The 19,584-nt window shown below is 44.2% G+C and overlaps 1 protein-coding gene across 1 annotated transcript; it reads left to right on the top strand.

Moving 5' to 3' along the window:
- Positions 1–8,379: 8,379 nt before the first annotated feature.
- LOC115405204 (cellular retinoic acid-binding protein 1) lies at positions 8,380–17,341 on the top strand. Its single transcript, XM_030114746.1, has 4 exons — positions 8,380–8,580; positions 9,920–10,098; positions 10,543–10,656; positions 17,111–17,341. Exons 1-4 carry the CDS (start codon positions 8,511–8,513, stop codon positions 17,159–17,161), a joined length of 414 nt encoding a protein of 137 aa, XP_029970606.1. The 5' UTR covers positions 8,380–8,510; the 3' UTR covers positions 17,162–17,341.
- The last annotated feature ends 2,243 nt before the right edge of the window (positions 17,342–19,584 follow it).

Here is a 19,584-nt window from a genome sequence, read left to right as displayed (position 1 = left end):
TTTGTGGACATTTGAAAATATTTTTCACCAGAAGGGTTCATTAAAATGCTATTCATGTTGAGATTCAACAGGAATCCGTTAGTTTGGTGAAAATTGACATTTTCCTCACATATATTTTACCACAACAACTACAAATATAACAGTACTATTTTGAAAGCAATGTTTGTGGTTTAAACCATGAAGGTATTTTATTAACGAATCAATAACATTTTGGTGTGTTCCAACAGGCTGTTTTAGCCCTTTTAACAGGGTATGATGTGTAAAATAATCAAATTTGAAATAATTATTTCTGTATAAGTCTCTGGAAGCTGCAGGGAGCCACTCTAGATGGACTGAGCAGCAACGGGCTGCAGACCGCTGGACTGTACCAACGCAACGTCCTTCTCACTGCGGCGGTCTGTAAAAAAACAAAAACAAAAAAACCCAAACATCTAAGGCCCCGTTTCCACAACAGTATTTCAAAATGGAAAACTCTTGATGCGTTTTGGAGCTTGGAGTGACAGAAAACACCACTTTTGAAAACGCTTCTGCAGGAAATGTGCAAAAACGCAACTTTTTGAAAATGCTTGTTAAAGGCAAAACTATTATGTTGCTGAAAATAAATGGAATTCTATGTCTGATGATGAACATTAACTATATGAACAGATCAAAGGCCCCAAACTGCTTTGGGAGCATAAACAGTTTTGATTGCTGAGGAATTTACTGGAAAGTGGTTTCTAAACTTTATGAGACGTGCTACAAAAATAAAGCAGGCTCGCATGAGTGGAGTCGATATATCATCACCAGTTGATGATATCTGCATTACAGAATCATAAAAAGTGGTCAGGCGATGGTGAGATCATAACACAGCTGCAATTAAAACTTATGTAAATGAAATGAAGACCTGCGGAACTGATCAGTCAAGCCGTAATGATTTTGTGGATCTCAGTCAGTCAGGCATTCACCATGTCAGAACTCAGTGATTATTTGAGCTGTGGAATTAAAATAGATGGATTTGATTTACCTGTAGCACCTGCAGCCGGGTTCGGATCAGTGTGGTCAGGTAGACGGCGGCCTCGATGGTCGTCACGAACACCAGGAAGGAGTAGAACTTCCTGTAGTCGAGGTCCTGCCTCTCGATCATCTGGAGGTTCAGGTACATTTGAGCAATATTATTAACTAACAATAAGTTAATACAGTTTCTAAACAATAATCCACAGATTTCAAATGACAATTAGAATGATTGTAAATGTCTTAAAATTAAACTGAGAGGAGTTCTTTGTTCATTTGACATAAAGTGAGTTCTCTCACAAGGATAATGCATCATGCTGTTATTTTAACTCGAATCAGTTCCAGATGCTGGGTTTGGTTTTGTTTTTGTGTACAGGCTACATGGACGAGCTGATCACCCAGGGTTTCGCGCCGCTCGGCTCTCAGTACGGTGGCTGGTGAAGGATAACGTCGCAGTCTGCTACGTGTATTAGTCGAGGGGTGAAGCCTCTATATGATCCATCATCATCATCATCATCATCAGGGAATTTACGGTGGAGACGCAGCACACACACACGCACACACACACGCACACACACATACAGGAACGACTCCTCGAACTCAGCAGCAGATGACAAAGCACCCGAATGCGAGCTGCCTGTATTGATTGAATCAGGATGCACAAAAGGTGTGTTTTTATTTAGACTGACATGAAAAAGATCCGTTTTCTCTATACTCAGGAGGATGTTGAGTCAAAAACATGGAGGGAGTTTGGAGCTGGCGCAGCCTTCTGAGCACCGGTGCACTGAAAAGAGCCATTTTATTTTATTTGAGAAGCACTGGACTAGGAAAGATTCCACTGTGTATGATATCTACCTGTCAGTGGCGTCGTAGCATCATTTCCACATGTGCACCTTTTCAGTGGAAAGAATGAGCAATTAGAACTGAGATCACGGCGGTGCGTTTAATTCTGTATTGACAAAAGACGCCTGGATGTGTGGGATCTGTTGCAGTGAGTCTGGCTCTCTTCTTGACTCGAGCAGCAGAAAGTGAATCCACAGTAACACATAAGACACATTTCACATCTCTATAACTGTGGATAAAAACAGAACATTTTCATCATTTAAAAAAGTGTTTGACACAAGTCGTAAAGTAACATGCCTCATTTAGACGTACCTGTATCAAACTTCATGGGTGATGTGAGAAGATGCTCAAAAACAACTTTACCATTCAGATATCTTGCTGTAAAGGTGCTTCTTCTTCCGTCTCTGCAGCTTCACTCTCCGGTTCAGGTTCAGAGTCTGATTCAGACGGAAATGACATTTAATGTGTTCACCAGGACTAGGAGCTGATGTTTAGAGTCTGTCAATGCACGTGCACATATACTGGGTGTTACATCCACTCACATTCATCACTTTGGGATTTTCATGGTGATTAAAGCCCATTTGAAATGGGCCTGAGGTCCTGTTTGCACTGCAGCGTTTAAAAGTGACAATGGAAGACTGTCATTGGAGTCCGTTTACACGACAGCAGTGCTCAGAGAGTAACAAAACTCTATTCTGTTTGAAAATGTTCGACCTGGGAAATGCAACTTTTCTGAAATTCTCTCAGCAAGCAGTTCTTCTGTGGAAACTCAATATACGAACAGAGACGTTTCCCTCCAGAGTGTCAAGGCTCCTTGTCCATATTCTCATGGACTTAGTAGTTTTAGAGTCACTGCAATAACAATCCAGCTTGATAAAATGTATGTGTACACACAACTGTTGGTGGTTATAGCACATTTTTCTGTGTGTGTGTGTGTGTGTGTGTGTGTAAAAAAAACACCCACTAGTAGCTCAATGAGCTAACTGCTTCATTTTCAGAATTTCCACCATCGTTTTCAAAATGTTGCGTAAAGGGGAAACTTTTCTGCAACAGAATGTTTTCACTTGAAATGTCATGTAAACAGGACCTAAGTTTACCCTGAAGATTTATGTGCAAGGAAAAGTCCCACTGCATATCGAGTTGTCTTCTATTTGTTCATTTATGATGGAAAAAAGAATCATCCATCAACTGATTTTCTTTTACTCGGCGTATTGTGACTTCCAAACAGTTTGCCTGCCTGAAAGTTTTGCACATCACTGAAAACTTCTGTTGAAGGTAAACTCCATGTTCCCAGAAGCACCCAGTGTGGAGGGCTGGGGGTTCTAAATGGCACATGGTGAACAGATCTTCCACCAGTGTCTGGAGCTCAAAAGCTCCGGGCGCAAGCTGAGCTTAATCTGACAGTTTATCTGCTGTTCTCTTCATTTAAAGGTTCAGTGTGTTTGAGGTGACTCTATTTGTTGGGGGTGAACTGGACTCTGATGGTGACGGCTGTTGAACCCTGCAGAACAGTAAATCATTCTACATCAACACTGGGAGGAAAAAGCATGCTCTCTAGAAGGAGTTACATCATGTGTCTTCAGTGATTCAGTCCTCCAAACTGTAAATGTGATGTTCTTACCTGAATAGAAGTGGTAGAAAGGCCACCAGACAGTACTGATGGGGATGTACGTGAGTACAGAAGCCACATATCGCCTTTAGAAACCGCGGGAGCCGTCAGCCTCAAAAATCTGAGACACAATGTTCCCAGCTTGGCTGAACATCTTCGGTTTTCCGGTCTCTGTGCTGGTGTTGAGGCGAAAGCGGGTGAGGTGCTGCCCCTGGCCCTGCATCATCAGCTGCTGAGACACCACGTCTATGGGGACGGTGATGCTCTGAGCGACCAGAGACGCCGAGCCGCCCGCCACCAGCGACTTGATGGTGTTGTCCTCAGAATACTGGGACACGTACTTCCTCACCAGCTCGTAGGTGGTGATGTACGCCTGGCAGCATCACCAATATCTCGGCTCAGCTCTCAGTGTTGTGTTTGCTTCTCTGAAGACTTTCTTCTCTTAGAGAAAAAAAAAAAAAACACAAAAAAAAAAACAACTTAGTACCTTCCTGTGTGGCATGTGAAGATCCATCGCCACGCCAAGACCCCGGTGGAGCCGTCCTTCGTTCCTGAGAGGAGGTTACGAATATGGAGGCAGAGCTCAAGAACTCTGTGGCGGACATGGGCGGCCACCCATCCATGTTTCAGTTCTGACAGTCTAAGTAGAAGTTCACAGGTCACAGATGTGTTAAGAACTGAACCACATTGTTTGGTTTCTTCACAGCTGTGGAATATGTATTAACTCTGAAGTGTCTGGTGTTGGATTGAAGGACAGGAATGACAGGAAGATGTTTGAAGGGGCTTTGCACTGCTTACCTTGTGCTTCTACTGCAGTTTACTTGTGACTGAACACCATTTAAAGGCACAGTTAGCCAGAAAACATTGTAACTCCATGGCAGACCAACAGAGGGCAGCATCCTATTAGAGAGCTGCAGTGTTCACTTCTAACATATGAGTCCTTTTAATAATGTGACTTAACACACACAGCTGCAGACCATTTTTCTCTCTTTTCTAAGAACAGCATATTCAGGTTTATATACATTCATTAACCTTGTCTTGTGAAATCCCAAACATTTCATCGATATGTATGTGTCCTCTGGGAGCACGATGGGCTTTTAAGAAGGTCTGCCAGGGTAAAATGTGCTTCTGCCGCCACAGGAGTTAATGTGTTTCCTTGATGTTCTCTTAACCGCGGGGCGTCCATACATCTCATCAAAGGTGACACCGTGACACCAAAGGTCGTATCTCATTATACCAGTTACATAATGAGGTGAAAGCATCCAGTGAAAAGAGGAGCATTGGGTTTGAATCCGCTCACATTCATTTTATTGATAGCTTGACCACCACAGTCGTCCATAATGCATTTTATATTGAGCCTTTTACAGCCTGAATTATGTAGGTTTGTTACAGAACTCTAAATGTTTGGAGGAAATCACAGAATAGCCCTGATTGTCATGGTAATGAAATCTGCAGCTCCTGCAGCGCATAAAGAGACGTGTCGCTGTGAGCTTTAATAGATGGAAAAACAAAATGAAGGAATAAAGCCCCGCATAAAAACCTCATGTATCTGTGATATAAAGTCCAGACCAGATATCGATAAATGCTGTCATTTCTCTAGAATTTCACACTATTAACCAACTGCAGACGAACAGAGATCCGTGTTTTCAAACGACCAGATTGAAGCATTTGGCTTTCGCCCACAGGCGCAGTCCAGGCAGAACATCCGAGGCAGTGGAGCGCGGTGCACAGCAAACATCGGCGCTGGGAAAGCGTCCAAACATTCAAACTAAGACGTCAGTGGCAGCTTTGTCACTTTTGGGTGCTCTCCACTCAACTCATGCACCCCCCCGCCCCCCAGACCCGCCCTTGCTGCAGACCACCCTCATAAATCTCACACTTTGAGCTCGTCACACGTCCTCACCAACGCTCCACTTTCCCTTTCAGAAAATAAAAACCACCCGCAGAGCAACAGACACATCCACCGAGGACTGAAACAAACAGGGAGGCCCTCAGAAGAGCAGGGGAGGCCTTCTTTGAGCCGACACTTCCTGGTGGGATGACAGAGTGCTCCCTGTTCCGCTGCGCACATTAATTATCAGGCCGCGTCTGGAAGGCACTTTGTCAGAAAGACTGATGAGGGGCCGTCCGAGCGGGAACAAATCTGCCTTGGCCGGGGTGAGAGGCAGGGCCCCCCGTTCTCAGGGGACGTGGACGGCGGCAGCCGTGTGAGCGCGTCGCAGGACGCACAGGATCGACGCGAGGAAATCTTCAGGGAAGCCAAAAGCTGCAGGAGACAAACGGCTATAGCTACCAGTCCTGATGGGCCATCACAGTGACTTTTATATAAATACAACTCTGTATTTAACGGTTCTCTGGTAGTTGAGATTTGCTTATGAGAAGTCTGCCTGTTGAATCTTGTCAGCGGTGACAGGAAAGGAGTGAGAGGGTTTTAATGCAATCCCCGTGGAAAGAGGCGAAAATGAGCTTTTGGTTGCTGTCGCGGTTCATACTTTCCAGACTGGCTGAATGCATAAGAAAGGGAATCAAATCCAAAGTCTTCTTTCAGGGCAGGAATCTCTCCTTTTTACATGAAGCTTCAATTATCTGATCGAGACCAAACAGAAGCTGCAAAGCCCCAAATCATCGTTTTTGTTTCAGATTTTTACACTGCGACATTATGAAGACGAGGTTCATTTACATGGCAATTCAAGAAATGCTGACAAAGATGCAGTTTTCCTGTAGGATCACTAAGTGGTGCTGTAATGAAACCACACACCCCCCCAGAAAATTCACTACAGACATTGACAATGGGAGAAGACAGACGCTGGCATGGACAGACGATCAGGTTGGGTTGTTGTTGTTACGGTGACGGTCAACTCTTAAAACTGTTACGTTCCAGGAGAACTCAACGGAGTGAACAAAATGTCCACACTCTGTCTGCGTTTGCACTTTCTTCCTGTTAGACTATTACTTCCTGTGATTGGGAGTGTCAAACATAGGGCCCTTGGGCCAAAACCGGCCTCCAGGAAGCCCCAATCTGGACAAACCGCCAAGAAAACTGCAGACATTTCAAACGAAACATGGATTAAAACAAAAAAACAACAATCTGTTAAGAGCAGCGGACACAACACTGAGACTGAACCGAGATGTCAGTGACGCTACTATGAGAGATGCTAGCCGGCGTTAGCCTCATAGCCATGCTGTCAGGGTGAGTTTGTAAAAACATGCATAATGTAAGACATTGTCTTAGACTTATCTGAGACATTTCACGATATTTGCAGCAGAAGCTTTAATTAAATTGGTTTTTATGTTCAGATTGTAGTCAGTTATAGACGTTTTAATTATGTACACTCTGTGCCACCCAAAAAAACTCAGTTTAAATCTAACTGTTATTATGGCACCATTTCATCAGTCCGGCCCACTCGAGTTGAAGCTGCACTGCATGTGAACTGAAATGTGTTTGACGCTCCGTTTAGTTCCACCTGAACGGTAACGCGCATTAAAATACAGTCGGATCATTTGGGTTGTTTGCAGTGGAAAATGACCTCAGAAAGAAATCTCTTCAATCAGGCGAACATCAAAGATTCCATGTCAACAAAGGAAGCTGGTTAAATTCAAAAGAGGAGTTTTACTCCTCTCCTCCCTGCGAACGGCGCCGGGGACGTTTCATTCACGGAGCTCCGGCGTTCAGTCTCAAGCTGGCATCTTTCCTTGTTCCTGCTACCGACAGTCGTTTTTAATTTCGATTAAAGAAATAATCCCATCACAGTAAGGTTTCACGGCAACTCCGTTTTTTTTTTGACACATTCACAGACTAAACTATTCTGAACCCTGATGAACTGCAACAGACTCAAGCCAAGTCGGCGTGTGCACGATTAGAAACAACCGAAGCTCAAAGAAAAAAAAAAACACATTGTGTTTTTGTAACTTTCAGGTCACCCAAATCAAAACCTTTTAAAGTCTGTGGGTTGAAAACGTTCCATGATCCATGTCTGGTTTTATGCTGGTGTCCTTCGTCTCAGCTGTGAGAAATTTAGAGGAAGACGTCACGTTGAATTTATTCCCGTGACGGATGAGACGAGACAGAAGGACCTTCGGACGGAGCAGTCATTAAAAGAATTCAGAATACAGTAATCACAGGAGCTCACCAAAGACGGGAGTGTGTGTGTGTGTGTGTGTGTGTGTGTGTGTCTGTGTGTGTGTGTCTCAACGTGTGTGACTGTGTGTGTGCCTACCTGTGTGTGTGTATAAAGTGACATGCATATGATAGTTTGTGTGTGATTTCTTTTGAGCGCCTGTCAGAGTGTGTGTGCATCCAAAAGTCTGGAAATTTGTGTGTTTGTGTGTGTCTACAGTTCTGTGAATGTTTGAGTGTGTGTCTGTCTAAAGATGTGGAAGTGTGGCTGTTTTCTGTCCGTCTTTCAGTTTGTGTCTCCAACAGTCTGTAACTGTATTTGTGTGTCTTCTAAGATGTGTGTGTGTGTGTGTGTGTGTGTGTGTGTGTGTGTGTGTGTGTGTGTGTGCGTGTGTGAGTGTGTGCGCGCGCGTGTGTGTTTGTGTTTTTGACACACGCACTGCCAGACAGGAAAAAAGTCACAAAGTCTGTGTGTATCTTTGAATGTCTGCGTATATAGAGATCTGTGAATGTGTGTGTGTGTGTGTGTGTGTGTGTGTGTGTGTGTGTGTGTGTAAAGTCAGACATTTACTGAAAGCCAGTAAATGTGTGTATTTCTCTGGAAGTCAGTGTGTGTGTGAGAGAGCAGATTTCTGGTAAAAATGGGTTTACGTGCAGACATCTGTGTGTGTGTGTGTGTGTGTGTGTGTGTGTGTGTGTGTGTGTGTGTGTGTGTGTGTGTGTGTGCGCGGGGAGGGAGCGGAGGCAGAGGTCGAGGGGGTTCACTCTGCTTGGTGGGATCATTACACCCAGCAGGGTGGAGAGAGGGAGGAGCAGAGGAGGACAGACGGAGGGAGAGAATAGACCCTGCAGGGAGACGGCGGAGGAGACAGACGACAGGAGGCTGACGCACAACTCAAACCCAACAACAACAACAACAACGACGACACAACAAGAGCAACAACCAGCACGATGCCCAACTTTGCAGGAACCTGGAAAATGAAGAGCAGCGAGAATTTTGACGAGTTGCTGAAAGCTCTGGGTGAGAATCCGTCCCGGTTTCACTGACGGCAGGTCTGAGAGTCGCTTCAGGATCTGTGCATGGAGTGAATGTAGGAGCAGGTTGTCTGAAACACGCAGCTTCATTCAGTCCATCCGCAGTGGGTTTTATTATCGTTTTTACATCACTGACTCTGAAACAAACCACCAAAATGTCTTGAAGTCCAAACAGATGCGAGATTCTGATCCTTCTTCAAATTTGTCTCCTCAACATTTACTAAACCAGTTCAGTGAGTAAACAGAAGATGAATATAAAGATATGTTGGTTGTCTATTTTCTGCACAGATGTTTGTGGATCTGCATGCTGAATTGTGTGGCGTTCATTTTCTAAGTTTGAAAAACTGCAAATGACACAAATTGTAATAAAATCTGTGCAAAGTCAGAAAATGTCATTAAATGCATGAAAATGTTTGATTCTAACCCTTCATTAAATTCTAGAGTCTTGGCTGCAGATTTATTTGGTTTATTAGGAGACATGAGTGCTCAATGCAAAGTTAACACAAATAACATGGTTTGAATTTAAATATGAGGAAGAAACTGCCATCCTTAAATATAAAAACATGCTGAATCAGCATTTATTTGTTATTTTGAACCTCTAAAGAGTTTGGGAAACAGCTTGAGATGGATTTTTATTGCCTCCTGTTTTTAATGTCATCCATGTGCCCGTGATCTACAACTCTGTGTTTTTAAACCACCTGTTTTAATTCAATATCTAATTAATTGTAATTGGGAGCGTTTATCTGCCCTTTTTAAACTGATTCAAACAAAGATTGTCGTGATCTTGAGCCAGACTGAAGTGCTCTCTCCTCCGACGGTGTGTGACGGAGAGGGTTTGCAGTTTTTCCACTGATCTGCAGGGTTAAACGAAGCCACCAGCATCCGCATTCCTCCCTCTCATCACCCTGTCACCGCCGACCCAATACTCGCAACATCTGCTGATAACCATCTCAGCTGCTTCTTCTCTTTACACAGTAATATCTTCTCCCCAAAAAAAAAAAAAAGTTTCCACTCTTGAGAAATTTCAGAAGTAATCGAGTCAAGCTTGAATTTTCCGTTTGCACCTTTTGTGCTGCCAAAAGCAGAAAGGAAAAACGCCGGACGACATGAGTCAAGGTCAGATGATAAAGTGGAGAAAGGAGGGCTTCCGGTGTGCTCATGAGCAACTGGGAGGTCTGACAGAATTCATCAGAACAGGAGAAGCCTGGGAGCTTCAGAGAAGGGCCCAGAGACGGGATAAGGCGTCTGTTTGCACGACAGCGGTGCTCAGAGCCTCTAAACACACGACTGCGCGGCCTGACAGGAAGCGTCTCTCTCGCTCTCAGGCGTGAACGCCATGCTGAGGAAGGTCGCGGTGGCGGCGGCCTCCAAGCCCCACGTGGAAATCCGACAGAACGGCGAGCACTTCTACATCAAGACGTCGACCACGGTGCGCACCACCGAGGTCAACTTCTGCGTCGGCGAGGAGTTCAACGAGGAGACGGTGGACGGCAGAAAGTGTAAGGTAACTGAACGGCGTGACGCGAGGAGCGCCGGTTTGAATTCCCAGCTGTACCTGAACGCGTCACTCAGAACTACAGCTTTGTGATGTTTCATCAGCGGGTTAGAACACACACTTCTGTATTTCTGCTCATGTATTGATCAATACCAGTTGGTAGCAGAGAGATAATCATTTTCAGTACCAACTGAATATTGTAAGAAATATACCAGTAATAAATGAGTAAACTCACCAAACACACATCAATCTTCAGTTTGAAGTCTCCAGTAATTTCAAACGTGGCTGACAGCCATTAAAAGTGAGTCAAACATGCAGCAGACAGTGAGAGGAGTCGGGGATAAACACGCCGCTCTCTGATCTCACATCCATCAGCGTGCTTTACTGCCGGCCGCCAGGTGAAGCCGAGAGGGCCGACATCTCAAACCTCATTAAAGCGCTGCCTTTCCACAGAGTTTGGCCACTTGGGAGACGGAAAACAAGATTTACTGCAAACAGACTCTTCTGAGCGGGAACGGCCCGAAGACCTTCTGGAGCCGGGAACTCAGAGGGGACGAGCTCATCCTGGTGAGACGATCAATTATCATCTCGAAGTCTGAATGAACGGGGAAGGACAGTTACCAAAAGCACATGGAATTTTATTTATTTAGGAGGCTTTACAATCAAAGTACAGGCTTTGAAATACACTGAAGCAAAAACCATCTTGAACTTATAAAGTATCTTCAACCTTTAAAGGAGAACTTTGCAAGATTTGCTTTAGCGCTCCCCCTACTGGTCTCCTCTGAAAGCTCACTGTCGCAAACGTTCTCCGCATCACCCCCCACCACCACCACCCCCGCGAGCAGAGAGCGTCCCACTCCCGTTTCCTTTTTTTCCGCTCGTTACACAAAGTTTTTTTCTGTCTTTTTGGTGCTGCCATCCGTGAGCACCTAAGGGTGGCGTTGCTAACGCTAGCGAGGGTTCATGTTTGTTTTACGCGCTTTTGTTAAATCTTCTGCAGCGGGAGTTCCTTGCCCTGCCCGGGAACTTCCTCCGATTGCTCCCTCTGTCCTAGACATGCCTGCCTCGCGCACTCAAACTTATTGGAAAACAAACAAACTCGGAAATATGCTGCTTTCAGCTCAGTGCAGCGAACTCACTCGCGCTCACTTCTACGAGAGGAGGTGTCACTCCTCTTTATTTTTCAGTTACCAAACGGAAATTAGAACCAATCAACACATCAAGCAAAGATCGTCTATTGCAACACAATGACAGATATCGCACTGCAACAGCTTTTATACTTGTAATCCCGTATGAGTGCCGTAAAGCAGGTTCGTTCTCGCGAGATGTTGTCGGGTCCGCTCCTCTGAAATTGCAAGCGCTGTTTTCAGGACACAGACCCCGGGGGGAGTGAAGGGACAGGCGAATCACCGTGACAAGTCTTTGTTTACCCCCACAGGGATTCTGAAACACATTTATTGAGGTAAAAATGTTGCAAAGTTCTGCTTTAACTTAGTGCAGAAAAACGTGCAAACACCCAAAATGAGTTGTGTGTGGATCTGATTGTTACCATTGACACAGCAGCTTGATCTACAGCAACAATTCCAATTAAAATCAATTTTTTTACCACAGTTTTTTTTTCTTTTAGTTTGGACATTATTAACTGGACATATTTAAAATATTCACATGAATTAAATTTAGAATTTTACAATATTTTGCTTGAGGTAAAATATGAAAGGAAAGCCTAAAAGCTACAGAACAGCCTATAATGTGAACTTTATGTTTCACAGGTTTGACAGCTGTGTATAATAAATACAGAGTTACCAGTAATTTAAGTTAGGGCCTTTATTCCTCACCCAGCATCAGAAGAGGCCTGTAATAAAGAATTTTTGACACTGTATTTAGGAAGTTTCTTCTCCAAAAGTTTTTCCATTTTCATTTGAAAATGTTCTAAACAGGCCCCAAACCTCAATGAAGATTTCCTGTTTCAGTTTCAAAATTAAGCAATTCAAATGCAGTTCATTATAATTTACATAAAGTCCTGACTCAAAACTATCTGTGTCATTGGTAATTATCACGCTGGAGTAAAACAATGTACATGCGCATGTGAAAAAGGTGTCGAGAGAAATTACTTCTACTTTGCTGTTTGAATACATGTCAGAATTTGGCCTGACTTTCATTGCTAAAGTGCCTCAAAAACTGTGAGGTTGCAAAATTACACAGTAAGTCCATCCATGGGGCTGCTGGTGATCTGCTGTTGACTTTTTCCCCGATTCGGAGTTAGAAGTGAAAACACGATCGAAACAAGATGGTTTGAAGAATGCAAGTCGAGCGAATCACAGTAAAAACTTGTCAGAAAAGTAAATTTCCTTCAGTGTAGTAAAGGATGATTTGTAATTTGTTGATTTGTAAGCAGCACAACTCAGAGTTAGAGGAAGCGTTTAAAGTTTTAGGAATGCCTCTTCAGGATCGTGTGTTTTGTTAAAAGTTCTTCATGTTTTCTTTAAACAAACGGCGGCGCTCCCAGACGGTCTCATCCCATCGGCCTGGGACCGCGAACACAATGACCCTCACATCGCTCTGCAGATGTTTGGAGGTGCTGGAGGCTGGGATGAGGTGTCAGATTTGGAGTTCACGGTCTTAAAAACAGGGGAAATATTTTGTTGGGGTTTTTTTTTCTCTCATTACTTTGTCAGTGATGAAACAATGAATTGGTTGAAGAGAAAATCCTCACTTAAAATCTGCTGGAGCTGACGCTGCTGTGAAGTTTTGATATTGCAGGAAAATGCAGCTGAGAGTTTCCTGGATAAGATATAAAGAAATTTGAGTTCTTTCATGTATCTCTTGATAAATGTGGAACTACAGACTGAACTTCAGTCACAAAATAACAGTCCTGATGTTGGGATGTACCTAAATGCAGAGTGATTACGACTCTTCTTCTTTTCATGAGTTGACTAACTCTGCAGTGACGTAGTGGCTTGTACTCACATCAAGATTATCGCTTGTTCGATTCCTGGCTTTGGATGCCTTCCTGTGTGTCGTTCTTCAGGAGCCTGCGGCCATGGCAGTGAACTATCTGGTCTTTGTGTCCGGACATTTGAACTTGATCGAGATGGGTGTTGGATCCCACCAAGGTCAGCTACTCTGTCGAGACAGCTGTGGTTTAGAAAAGCTCCATACAGCAAGGTCAGAAGGTAGGGTTTCTGCTTTTTGCAGATGATGCTGTCTTTTTTGGCACCATCACATGAGGACTCCCAGCGTGCACTGGAAATGTTTGTAACCCAGGTCAAAGGGGTTGGAAAGCAGTGCCTCCAAGCCTGAGTTCACTGATCTCGAACAGGAAACGATGGCGTGTCCTCTTCAGGCGAGGGTGGGACCTTCATCAGCCGAGGAGGCTTTCCTCTTCACGATAAAGTGGAGGCCATGCTTTCCAGAAGACAATGAATGAAGAACTACTCCACAAACTGGACTCAGCTGAGGTGATTCTGATGAGGACGCCTTCTGGTTGCTCCGAAAACGGCTGAGGGTCACCCAAGAAGAACCACAGGCGGGTCCAGGGGGGTCAAGAATGTCTGGGTTTTCTTTGTTCTCCATACCGTCAGTCAGAAGATGGATAGAAGTCGGTTTCTAACATAATTCTAATCCAGGTGCTTTAAATAGAAATGTTTGGGGGAAGGACAGAGTGCGTGGCTTCTGCTGCTCTGTAATGAACTGGTGACCTGTCCAGGGTGCTGCCTTCCATTCACCCATCCACAGCTGGGATTCAGTTCAGAAGACAGAAGTTATCCAAAGCAACCTTTATATGAGCCAACAGACAACAAGAGCATCAGCCTTAAACTCAAACCAGAACTAAACCAGTGATCAAAACAGCAGGTAGGAGATGATCAGGTGTTAATTTACTGGAATATCGGATCAATTGTATTTATTCTGAACTCCTTTCACTACTTGAAAGCAATATTTAATTTAAACTGCCAACGGAGAGTGTGATCAGACATGTCTGCATTTGCAATGCTTCAAATTCTGATCCAAGGTTATTTTGCCCCAAAAAAAAAAAAAAAAAAAAAAAAAAACATCAGGAAATGAGTCAACAAAGAGAATTGCAGAGAGGAGTTTAGCTTTTCTTGATTATCTGATCATTTCCCTCCTGGCTGCATGACTCACATCCATCCAAAGGAGGAAAAAAAAATGACACAAAAGGAGAAAACGCTAAGTGAATCATTTGTTTCAGTTCAAAGGAAAAGCCCCATTTGGGAGCTGGAAAGAAAAACTGATCCGATATTACAAAGGAATAAGTTACCATTTCACTCCCACGTTCTTTCACTCATCAGAAACGCTTTAGCTTGTCGGTTCTGTCCCAAAACGAAGCCGGTTTCCTTGTAAACATCTGGATCTGGGTACATCAGCCAGATGGACAACTGAGCAGCGTCCAGTTCAGATCTGGTCCTCACCGACTGCGACTCGCCTCCGCGGAGGCGCAATCAGGGAGAAAAGTGGAGAGGGGCTGCGATTTGGATCGCATGCGGGTTTTCAGGGCTTTGAAGGGGTCAGATCTGTTTTTATTCAGGACGAGGGTGTGCACGTCTGTCCATGCTGGAGCGATAAAATGTAATCTGATAGGCATGTGGGAATGAATCACTGGACAAAAACGTGACTTTTCAAAGAAACAGTCCCGGGTTTTATTGTGATAGCAGCGAGCGGGGAGAGGTCAGACAGATTCCCCGCCGTCCTGTGATTTCAACCTAACTCCCACAGATCACACCTCAGACTCATGTATTGTTTAGACTGTGAGATTTGCTACGGTGTTGGAAGACAGATCATCTGATCAGAAGCGATATGGACTGTAAGGTAATATTTTACAAACAGTCCAGAGACGAGGCTCAGTAGCTGCACGTGGGGGAACTGGAACCGACCCGGCCCAGGATGCACCTGGACAGATCACCGGTCCTTCACAGGACAAACACAGAGGCCGGCAACCACACACACCCACACCGACAGGACATTCAAGATCTGCCAATTAGCCTCACATGCATGTTTCTGGAGGAAACCCCGCATGTGCGGGAAGAACAACCAAAGTCCACACAAAACAGTCCCTCCAAGTCCAGATTCGAACCAGGGGTTGTCTTGCAGTCAGGTGGGACTGCTACCCATCATGCCAGTGTGTGGCCCATTCTAAAGCTGTGAGAATATGAAGGAGGATTTGCACAAAAAAGGAACTCAGGAGATTCCTTTTTCCAAATGAAATAAAAGGTGCTAAGCTTGAGCAACAGAATTCCAGTTTTCCTTGTAGGGAATCTCCCAAAACTAGCATGACGATAACACAAAGAAGTTCCACACTGGGCGTTTCAGCAATCACTGTGTAATTCTCAAGCCGGAGCATTAGAAGAAAAAGTGACAGCTGCTTTGTTTGCTTTAAAGCAAACGCGTCACTTCTTCCACCAACACGTGCTGGCTCTGCTCGGTCCGCTCACTACGTGATCGATCCTTCGCTGTAAACACAGAAAAATGCACATAAACTTGAAGGAGAGCGCCGGCCGGCAGATGAGGGAATTAGCCTCTCAGGGAGAGATGGATGGACGTGGATCCTAATGAAGACAGCATGTGGCGGCTGACTGCGCTTGCTGGGTGGACTGGACGGTCATTTGAGGGAGCCTGCAGAGCGAATACTGGAGGAAGGCGAGTCGCAAAAAAGAAAACCTATTCTTTTACATTTCAAGCCAATAGATATTGATTTTAAGAGATGAATGCTCCTCTGAATTGGCGACTTCCTGAGTCAGCTGGAGGGGGGCGGAGTCATGCGAGGGAGACGGCGTCGTGGGTCCCAATCTATGGCTGTCCTCGTCTGGGCTCCTAATTGTCCTCATTGATCACGCCGTTGGGAGGTGCCGGCGGACCCCGATGCTCCCTCCAGTTAATGTCTCCCCCGACGTGGCCTCACGTGCCAGATGGACTCGTCTCGGCCCGATTCTTCACAGCTACGCCACGCAGCATGGCCCCAGATAATGATGATGTGTGGCGCTGCGGAGGGCCGTAATGCGACGCCCCCGGGACTCTCATCAATCTCTGAGCTTGGCCACGCCCACTTCTAACCTGGGGCATCCAGGCGGGCGGGCGGGCCGCCCCCCCCCCACCCCCACTATGATAGTAGTCATGGCCATGCCGGTGTCGTTGGTGTGCGGTGCAGAGCAGAAGAGAACTGTGGCTCTGGCTCCTTCGAAAAGTTCCATCTTGAAACCAGTTTCAAAAAGTTGCGTTTCCACAGACTCCCAGCACCGTTGTCATGTAAACAATGAATTTTTTTCCCCGTTTCGATTTGAAAACATTGTCATGTAAAACGGGGCCTCAGTTGATGATCTGCTGCTCTGTAAGCCTGACTGCATGAAGTCGCTCTTCACTGATCAGACGCCACACCTACACTTCAATATGCAAAAAAAAAAAACAAAAAACAATCACATTCCACATGGTGTCATCTCGGCCGGCGCCTTCGGGAAAAAGAGTTGAACCAAGAATGGAGACGTTATTCGATGGTCACACAGACTTCAGACCAGAAACTTCCGAACAGGATACTGCCACCATAGCTTTGGTCCTCAGTCACAACCGCATGGGGCATAGACAAGAGTGTAACTCCAACTTCATTCCCATTTGAAAGATTCTGTTTGATTGAAAAGTCATAAAAGGGCATTTTGAGTGAAAAGTTCATTTTCGAAAAATTCTAAGTCACACTTTTCCATTAGATTGTTTTTACTGCATGAAATGTGAATGTTGCAATATGTGATCTCATGTTTTATCCATCAGGAAACAAATCGCTGCCATCTGTGTTTGTACAACCTCAGAATAAGGTAACCAGCCCTTGCTGCTGCATCACTGACCACTGCCTTTGAGCAAATGCTGCCACCTGGTGCTCAGCCCTGGTTCTAATCCTTTTCTTTTTCGTTTTCTCTGCTTGCACTGAAACAGCGTGACCTCCGAAGGACAAAGTAGGGAGACCAGTTGTGGCACAGAGTTTGAACGGTGAAGCAATTCATCTTTTCCAATGTCGTTTCAGATCTTTGGCGCCGACGAGGTGGTCTGCACACGGATCTACGTTCGAGGATAGCAAACATCCGCTTCTGTCCACATTCAAACATCCTTCAATAAATAGTGTATCAGTTTAAAAAAAAAAAATACTCAAGTTACATCGTCAATGATCTGATTGTCAAGCTGCAGTATCTTATGTGTAATTCACAATTCCTGCTGTGTCGAATGCTTCTCCTCTTTTTGGTATAAATGTTTGTTTCTCTGAAGAGTCAGTGTGTAATATTGAATCGACTTAAATCTTTACGGCACCTTTTTATTTTCCATATTTGTACACGACTTGTCACATTGAGCCATTCACTCACATACAAGAGCCTTTTAGTCAATAAGATCTATTTCAGTCATTCCATATAAAAAGTGAAGCTCCTGTTTCACAGGATCAGACAAACACACAAAAAAATGTGTTTTTATTTTAACTATTATAACTGCTGGAAACAAAATGTATTATCTTTGATTAGATTCTGTGAAAAAGTTCAATACTTTGTGAGACTTAAATAGTCTCTCCGGACCTGCTTATGTGACATTTTCAAGTGAAAAACGTAAAGATTTGTTTGCGTTTTGGAAGTGCGTTTACACAACAACGGTGCTCTGAGACACTGAAAATTCAGCTTTTTGAAAATGTCTCTAAAAGGTGGAAGTTTTTAAAAATGTTCAGACTCCGTTTAAACACAGAGAACACTGCGTCTGTTGAAATGAGGGAAAACGCAAGTTATCTGAACTGCTGCGTCTGCACATGGACAATAAAACAAACAGGTCACTGCTCAAGAAGCCAGCTGTCTGTAGAGCACATTCATGGAGAGCTGAATCGAAAAACATGCAGAAGAAACTGTGATAACCAAAGCCTAGAAGGAGACTGGGAAACGGCCCACTCCAGAGTTCGGGAGGATTCACACGGACTGGACCGCAGCTGGATTTAATGCCTCAAGACCAGCTCAGAACGAGGACTTTAACCCACACCGTTTGAGCCGCAGCTCTTCTGAAGCGTTTCTACCTGAGAGAACGGAACAGACTTCTTCTCAGATTGAAGTCAATATTGGAAGAGAGGAGAAGCACAGAATCCAAGCTTCTGAAGGTCCAGTGTGAAGTTTCCAAAGTCGGTGGTGTTTTGGTGTTTGTCCACGATGTTTCGATGCATTCCCTATTAAAATAGTTTTTAAAATTAAATTGAGGATCTTCTCAAATGGCAGGAAGATGTTATGGCTCTGAACAATAACCCACAACTGTAATCCAACATGGACAAGCCAGGAATAGGGTTGAAGAAAATAACCCAGGTGTTTTCAAGAGTGTAGCTACTCATATTAAGACAGCCTGAACACCCTGTTAAATATCCGATCCCTCTCCTTCAAATCTTTACTTGTAAATGACGTAACAGCTGATAATAATTTTGATTCATCAAACCTCAGTGAAACCCCCCACAACGCACATTATCTGGGCTGCAACAATTAGTCGATGCAGTCAATAACACTGGGTTCATGGCAGGAGATGCTGCACAGCGCAGCTGCAGTGGATTCAGTGGGAAAAGGGGGGAAGAGGTTTGAAAACCCAGATCCAGTTTCCAAAGTCTGGGAATATTTCAGAAAAAATAAACGGATACCCCGGAGCCACTGGATCATTATGTACCCCAGAGAATAGACGCCGTAAAATAAAGAAGATCATCATGACTCAATACATTACTCGAATTAGTATATTTCTAAAGAAACTGGTCGAGGAGGAGGAATGCCATCCGTTTAGAACGCTAATCTTAGTGGTCCTGGAACTAAAACCAAGCAGAAAACATTTGAAAGTCTCACTCTGAACCTCATGAACTCCAGCTGGAAAAAGCAGAAGCCTGTTCTATTTGTTTTGGTGTATCACCCCCCGAGCTCCATACACTGAAATTTTATCTGAATTTCCAGATTTTCTCTACTGTTTAGTTCAAAGCTCAGATCAAATCAAAACACATCCTCAGATGATCTATCAGAACCTGACTCAACTATTAACCTTTCATCCTAATGAACTCTCTGAATTCCCCTCGATTGTGTCCTCATCTAAACCAACAACTTGTACATTGGATCCAATCCCAACTAGACTGTTCAATGACATTTCCCCCTGATCAGTACATCAAAATTAGAGCAGATCAACTTATCTTTAATAACAGGTTAGGTACCACAGGTTCCACTTTGTTAATGTTAAGGATGACTCTTCAGCTCAGATCAAAGTTTGACAAGGAGTTCCGCAGGGTTCTGTTCTAGGACCTATACTCTTCAGTGAAGAGTCTTCACATTATACATGCTTCCTGTAGGGAGCATCATCAGGAAACACTACATTAACTTCCATCGTTATGCGGATGATACAAAAATCTATTTATCTATGAAGCCAGATGGCACCGATCAACTTGTCAAACTAGAAGCTTGTCTTAAAGACACAACAACCTCGATGTGAATTTTCAGCTTCAAAACGCAGATA

Source organism: Salarias fasciatus, chromosome 1 (genome assembly GCF_902148845.1).
Source record: "Salarias fasciatus chromosome 1, fSalaFa1.1, whole genome shotgun sequence".
Classification (NCBI taxonomy): Eukaryota; Metazoa; Chordata; class Actinopteri; order Blenniiformes; family Blenniidae; genus Salarias; species Salarias fasciatus.
This window is presented reverse-complemented; position numbering and strand designations above follow the sequence as displayed.

Excerpts from the sequence above, each read along its gene's own strand:
- LOC115405204 (XM_030114746.1), top strand. The coding sequence starts at position 8,511 with ATGCCCAACTTTGCAGGAACCTGGAAAATGAAGAGCAGCGAGAATTTT. Across the intron at positions 8,581-9,919 it reads CGAGTTGCTGAAAGCTCTGG|GCGTGAACGCCATGCTGAGG; the intron begins GTGAGAATCCGT and ends TCTCGCTCTCAG. Across the intron at positions 10,099-10,542 it reads TGGACGGCAGAAAGTGTAAG|AGTTTGGCCACTTGGGAGAC; the intron begins GTAACTGAACGG and ends GCCTTTCCACAG.